At 41.3% G+C, this 6,591-nt stretch overlaps 1 protein-coding gene across 1 annotated transcript; it reads right to left on the minus strand.

Moving 5' to 3' along the window:
• Nucleotides 1-4,721: 4,721 nt before the first annotated feature.
• LOC112503103 lies at nt 4,722-5,675 on the minus strand. Its single transcript, XM_025107174.1, has one exon. It carries the CDS (start codon nt 5,673-5,675, stop codon nt 4,722-4,724), a length of 954 nt encoding a protein of 317 aa, XP_024962942.1.
• Nucleotides 5,676-6,591: the final 916 nt, after the last annotated feature.

A 6,591-nucleotide genomic window follows, 5' to 3' on the forward strand; every position in this document is an offset into this window, starting at 1 on the left:
ACATGGAAAAGACTCCACTAAACCAAGGTAAAATCTAAAAGAACACCAATTTAAGCGGTGGATATGCTCATGATAAACCTAAGAATGTCTCATTTAGGTGTTAGTGGATCTTCTAGCATATAATTTGTTTCTCTGTGTTTTATACTAATCTATTTATTCTGAATTTTTTCTTTGACAACTACAAACTTTATATAAATGAATTTTGATTTCGTAGAGCTTCTATTGTCTTTAGAGTGAAGTACAATTGCTTTATTATCACAGTAAATCCTTAGTGGCCTTTCAATGCCATCTACTATACACAACCCATTGATAAGGTTTCGGAGCCATATCTGATATCCCTTAATTTGATGCTTCATAACCGGCAATGAACTCTACCTCCATGGTTGAAGGAGCTATAAGGGTCTGTTTGGCAGACTTCCATGAACTGGTTCCTTCTGCTAACATAAAGATGTAACCTGACATGGAGCAACTGTTATCTTTGCAACCCGCAAAATCAGTTAGAATACCTGAGAACCTCCAAATTATCTGATTTCCAATACGTGAGCATATAGTCCTTTGTTCTCTATAAATAACACATCATGCACTAAAAAAATGCAGATTATCAGCGAGGGAAAATTCTCTCGCAAATCCGTTGTCATACTCCGCTAAAGCGGAAACGCGAGGTATGGCAGGTAGAGTCTCATAGCAATAGTGTATAAACAACACAACCATACTATTTAAAACATAAATACATCATAACCAAAGTTTACAATCCCAAATACAAGTTTACAAAATAAACACAAAAGAAATTTTGAAAGCGATGATTGTGACACGGCTTCTATTAAGTGTCACCATGAGTCTTTCTTACCCTAAAAAAGCACGGCAAAACAAGTGTCAACTACAAGAGTTGGTGAGTTCATAGGTTTTATATTTAAAACACTAGAACTTAGTGTTTTATATAAATTGGGTATAAATTAGAGCATTTGGTACTGTATGGGACATTTCAGATAATTTCGGGTCAGAACCGGACTTTCTAAGCAACTGCCGGAATCTCTAGAAATTTTTCGACCAAACTAACCTAACTAATTCCTAATCTTATAAATTATCTTCAGTAACATTAATACAAACTTAATAAGAGCTAACCTGTGAGTTCAAATTTGACGGCTGTCACAGTCTCCCCTTGTTAGAGAAATTTCGTCCCGAAATTTAATGATTGCAACTTCCGGACAGTTCTATCGTGAATAGTTGGGGATATCTGTTCTTCATAAAATCTTCTCGCTCCCAGGTATACTCCGGCCCATGCCTTGAGTTCCAACGAACTTTCACGATTGGTATGTTGCTACGCCTCAATCGCTTGATCTCACGGTCTAGAATTTCAATTGGTTCTTCTATAAGGCGTAACTGTTCGTTGACTTGGATCTCTTCCAAAGGAAGGACTAACGATTCTTCTGACAGACATTTCTTGAGATTCGATACATGGACGGTGTCATGAATGGCATTGAGCTCTTGCGATAGATTGAGTTTGTAAGCAACTGGTCCCACCCTTTCCAGTATCTTGAACGGACCAATATATCTTGGACTTAATTTTCCTTTCTTCCCAAAACGTAATAGCCCTTTCCATGGTGATACCTTTAATAACACTTGATCTCCAACTTGGAATTCTAGTGGCTTCCTACGGTTATCCGCATAGCTTTTCTGGCGATCTCTGGCCGCTTTTAACCTTTCTTGGATCGTCTTGATCTTGTCTGTTGTCTCCTGAACAATGTTTGGCCTAGTTAATTGACTATCACCAACTTCCAACCAGTTGAGTGATGATCTGCACTTGCGTCCGTAAAGGGCTTCGTACGGCGCGCACTGTATACTCGTATGATAGCTATTGTTGTAGGAAAATTCAACCAGCGGTAGGTGATCATCCCAGCTACCTCCGAATTCTATCACACAAGCACGCAGCATATCCTCTAATGTCTAAATAGTCATTTCCGTTTGCCCATCGGTTTGAGGATGATAAGAAGTACTTAAATCTATCCTTGTGCCCATCGCCTTTTGTAATGATTTCCAGAATCGCGAGGTAAAACGGCTATCTCTGTCTAAAATGATTGAAACAGGTACTCCATGACGCATAATGATCTCGTTGACATACAGTTGTGCGAGCCTTTCTAAGTTGAAATCTTCTCGAATAGGTAGAAAATGTGCGGATTTCGTGAGTCGATCCACAATTACCCAAATCGAGTCATGCTTATTTTTGGTTCTGGGTAATTTGGTCATGAAGTCCATCGAGATCTGCTCCCACTTCCATTCTGGGATTTCTGGTTGCTGTAGGAGACCGGATGGTTTCTAGTGTTCCGCCTTGACTCTCGCACAAGTCAAACATTTACTCACGTATAGGGCCACATCTTTCTTCATTCCTGGCCACCAATAGTGCTCTTTTAATCCTTTGTATATTTTATCCGTTCCTGGGTGGATTGAGTAACTCGATTGCTGTGCTTCATCCATGATTGTCGATCTCAGATGGTCGACCTTTGGAATCCATACTCTATCTTTAAAGTAGCGTATCCCATCTGATCGTACTTCAAACTTTTTCTCTACTTGATGCAGGGTCTCGTCCTTCAGATTTTATGCTTTCAGAGCTTCTTTTTGGGCTTCGAGAATCTGAGCCTTTAAGCTTGTTTGTACCAACATTCCCATAGCTCATGCTCTCGATGGATTCACTCTTTCTTTCCTGCTCAGAGCATCTGCTACAACGTTAGCCTTTCCTGGGTGGTACTTTATTTCACAATCGTAGTCGTTGAGTAATTCGACCCATCTCTTCTTCCTCATATTCAGCATCTTCTGATCAAGAATGTGTTGAAGGCTTTTGTGGTCGGTGAAGATAGTGCATCTTGTTAATGTGTTGAAGGCTTTTGTGGTCGGTGAAGATAGTGCATCTTGTGCCATAGAGATAGTGTCTCCAGATTTTGAGTGCGAATACACTGCTCCAAGTTCCAGGTCATGGGTGGTGTAATTCTTTTCATGGATTTTTAGTTGCCTCGATGCGTACGCAATAACTTTGTCCTTCTGCATCAATACGCACCCCAGTCCTTGATGCGAGGCGTCGCAGTACACCACAAAGTTATCTGTTCCCTCTGGTAATGCTAGAATCGGCATATTACACAACTTATGCTTAAGTGTCTGAAATGCTTCTTCCTGCTTCTCGCCCCAAATAAATTTCTTATCTTTCTGCGTTAGGGTCATCAGTGGTTGCGCGATCTTGGAGWAGTTTGCAATGAATCGCCTATAATAACCTGCCAAACCAAGAAATTGACGAATCTCCGTTGGTGTCTTTGGGGCTTCCCACTTCTTGATAGCCTTGATCTTAGCTGGATCAACATGGATTCCCTTCTCATTGACTACATGGCCCAGAAAATGCACTTCACGAATCCAAAATTCGCATTTGGAAAGTTTGGCGTACAACTTTTCCTTCTKGAGCAATTCTAGGATCAACCTTAAATGTTGTTCATGCTCCTTCTTATCTCGTGAGTAAATCAATATATCATCTATAAACACAATCACGAACTTGTCTAGCTACGGTCGGCAAACTATGTTCATCAAATCCATGAAGACTGTCGGAGCGTTTGTTAATCCAAAAGGCATGACTAGAAACTCGTAATGACCGTATCGACTCCTAAACGCCGTCTTAGCAATGTCTTCTTCGCGAACTCTCATCTGGTGATATCCTGAACGAAGATCGATCTTTGAGAAGTACGTAGCACCTTGTAGTTCATCAAACAAGTCGTCGATTTGAGGAAGGGGGTAACGGTTTTTGATGGTCAGCTTGTTGATTCTCTGTAATCAATGCACATCCGGAAAGATCCATCATTCTTTTTGACGAAAAGAACCGGAGCTCCCCAGGGTGAAGAGCTAGGYCTGATGAATCCTTTATCGAGCAGCTCTTGTAGTTGTTCTAATAATTCCTGCATCTCCGATGGTGCTAATCGGTAAGGCGACTTTGCCACGGGTGCAGCTCCGGGAACTAAATCAATATGAAACTCTACTTGTCTGTGCGGGGGTAATCCAGGTAATTCATCTGGAAATACCTCARGAAAATCTCGCACTATCGGGAGATCCTGAATACGCTTCTCTTTGATCTCCCTATCCACAACATGTGCCAATAATGCAACGCAATTTTTCCTCATGTAATTTCGCATTTTCATACATGTCACTATTTTAAGATCCCTCCTTGGTTAATCTCCGTGTACTTCAAGTATTCTTCCTTCTGATAGTGGTATACGAATCTTATTTTCAGCACAACAAATTTTGGCTCGGTTTTCAGACTACCAATCCATACCCACGACTAAATCAAAACTTCCTATTTTGATTGGGATTAGGTCAATACTAAAATTCGTTTCTACCAAGTTTAGAGTGCAGTTCTTGATCACATCTCTAACCTTAACTTTCTTTCCGCTAGCATATTCTATTATATATACTTCGTTCAACTTTTGGGGTCTTATGTTTATCTTTGGCCTAAAATCTAGCGACACATAACTCCTATCTGCTCCAGAATCAAAAAGTACGGATGCAAGATGATTGTTTAGGAGAAACGTACCTGTGACCACATCAGGATTTTGCCTTGCTTCTTCTGTCCCAATTTCGAACACCCGACCTCGTGCCTGACCCCCTTGGTTCCCTTGATTGGTTGGTCGTGCTTGATTTGTGTAGGGCCCTTGATTTCTTCTAGGACAAGCGTTTCGGAAGTGGTTTGGGCTTCAACACTCAAAGCAAACCCGTCCTTCTCCGACTCTGCAATCCTTTGCAACATGTCCTGTCCTCTTGCACTTAAGACATGTGATACATCTCCCCAGGTGTTGTTTGTTGCACTTGTCACACTTTGTGTATGATCCTTTCCCTTTCTCGGTCGCCGGTGCCTGAATTCCATAGTTTCCTGATACTCTCTGCTCCTTACCCATCCTTCTTCCAAACTGTCTTCTAACAGGTTCCTCCATTATCCTCTTTSCTCTTGCCTTGTCACTTGTGAATGCTCCCGAACGGTTTGMAWTGTTGGTGAGCCTTGTCGCTAATTWCACTGCTTCTTGTAGGGTTTTYGGGTMAGCCRAAGTCACATTCCCTCTGATTACAGGAGACAAGCCCCAAACATATCGATCAACTCGGTTCTCCTCGGGCGTCACCAAATGTGGCACCAATTTGGCTAACTCATGGAAACGTGCAGYGTATGAGTCCACGTCATTTCCCTTCATCTGATGGTTCCACAATTCTGCTTCTAGTTTCTGGATCTCACTCCTTGGACAGTGCTCCTCCTTGAGCATTTTCTTAAACTCTTCCCATGATAGTCTATTGGCTGCATCTCGGCCTCGAGTTTGTACCTGTGTGTTCCACCAATTCAGCGCTCGTCCTTGCAGAAGACAAGCAGCAAATTCCACCTTGTTTCCTTCAGTACATTTACTTATATGAAGGACAGATTCCATTCCTTCTATCCAGGTTAACAGTCCAACCGCTCCTTCAGTTCCATGAAATTCCTTAGGCTTACAGGCTCGGAACGACTTACACGTGCATTCCCTATCTCTATTCGTGCCTGTTCCCGGGTTGTTCTCTCGGTTAGCATTCAGACCTGCCGCTATTTGGCTTACTATGTTTGGGAGTGCTGCTAGTACCTGCTCAGACACAAGTCTTGCGAGTTCGGGATCTTCCCTTCTCGGAGGCATATTTCTAAAACACAAACCATTTGAGGTTTAGTCATAAGCTATTACTATTTAAGTGTTACGACTCAGATAGCTACTCTACGCACGACATACATTATGCATTTATGTTAACGTCTTAACATAATCTTTGAGGAATTTAAACCTTCGTTACACCACTTATGCTTTCAACATATAATATCAAGGTAAACAAACATAAATTAAACATTCAATTCATGATTTCCAAATCATCAGTGTTTATCATAAACATTCAAACCAAAAGAAAAGGACTACATTGTCCACAGCATGCTTCACCTAGAATCGATCAATCATCAACAAGAGCCACCAGAAAACCTCATATGAGCTCATCAATCAAAGAAGACCAAACGTCAAATATTTTCATGTCTTTGGATGCAAATGCTTTGTACTCAACGATAGAGAATATCTTGGCAAGTTTGACAAGAAAGCCGATGAGGGAGTCTTTCTGGGGTATTCTCAAACCGTCAAAGCCTACAGAGTCTACATCAAAAGGACTAGAATTGTTATTGAAAGCATCAACGTGTCCTTCGATGACTCTACCCCAATGACTTCTGGACACAACAATTCTGAACTCGAACTTCAACGAAGAGCATCTGATTCAGCACTTAGCAAACCCAGTGAATCGGAGTTGGCTCAATTATTTGAAGACATCTTCGAAGAAGAAGTAGTTTCTGGACATGAATCTAATGCAAAATCTATATCCAGAAGCGATGAAGATCATGCATTCTCCAATGCTGTAGGTACATCTCTTACAGAAGCTCATGCTACATCATCTACTTCTCCTATGTCTTCAAATCCTACTCAAGAACCAGAGTCTAACTCTAGAGAAGATCTCGTCGAGGGGAGCAAGCAGTTCCATCAGTCGATGAAGAAATGCATCCTGTTGCTTCAGAACCTCAATCAA

Source organism: Cynara cardunculus, unplaced genomic scaffold (genome assembly GCF_001531365.2).
Source record: "Cynara cardunculus var. scolymus isolate 2C unplaced genomic scaffold, CcrdV1 Un_Scaffold_2521, whole genome shotgun sequence".
In the NCBI taxonomy this organism is placed as follows: domain Eukaryota; kingdom Viridiplantae; phylum Streptophyta; class Magnoliopsida; order Asterales; family Asteraceae; genus Cynara; species Cynara cardunculus.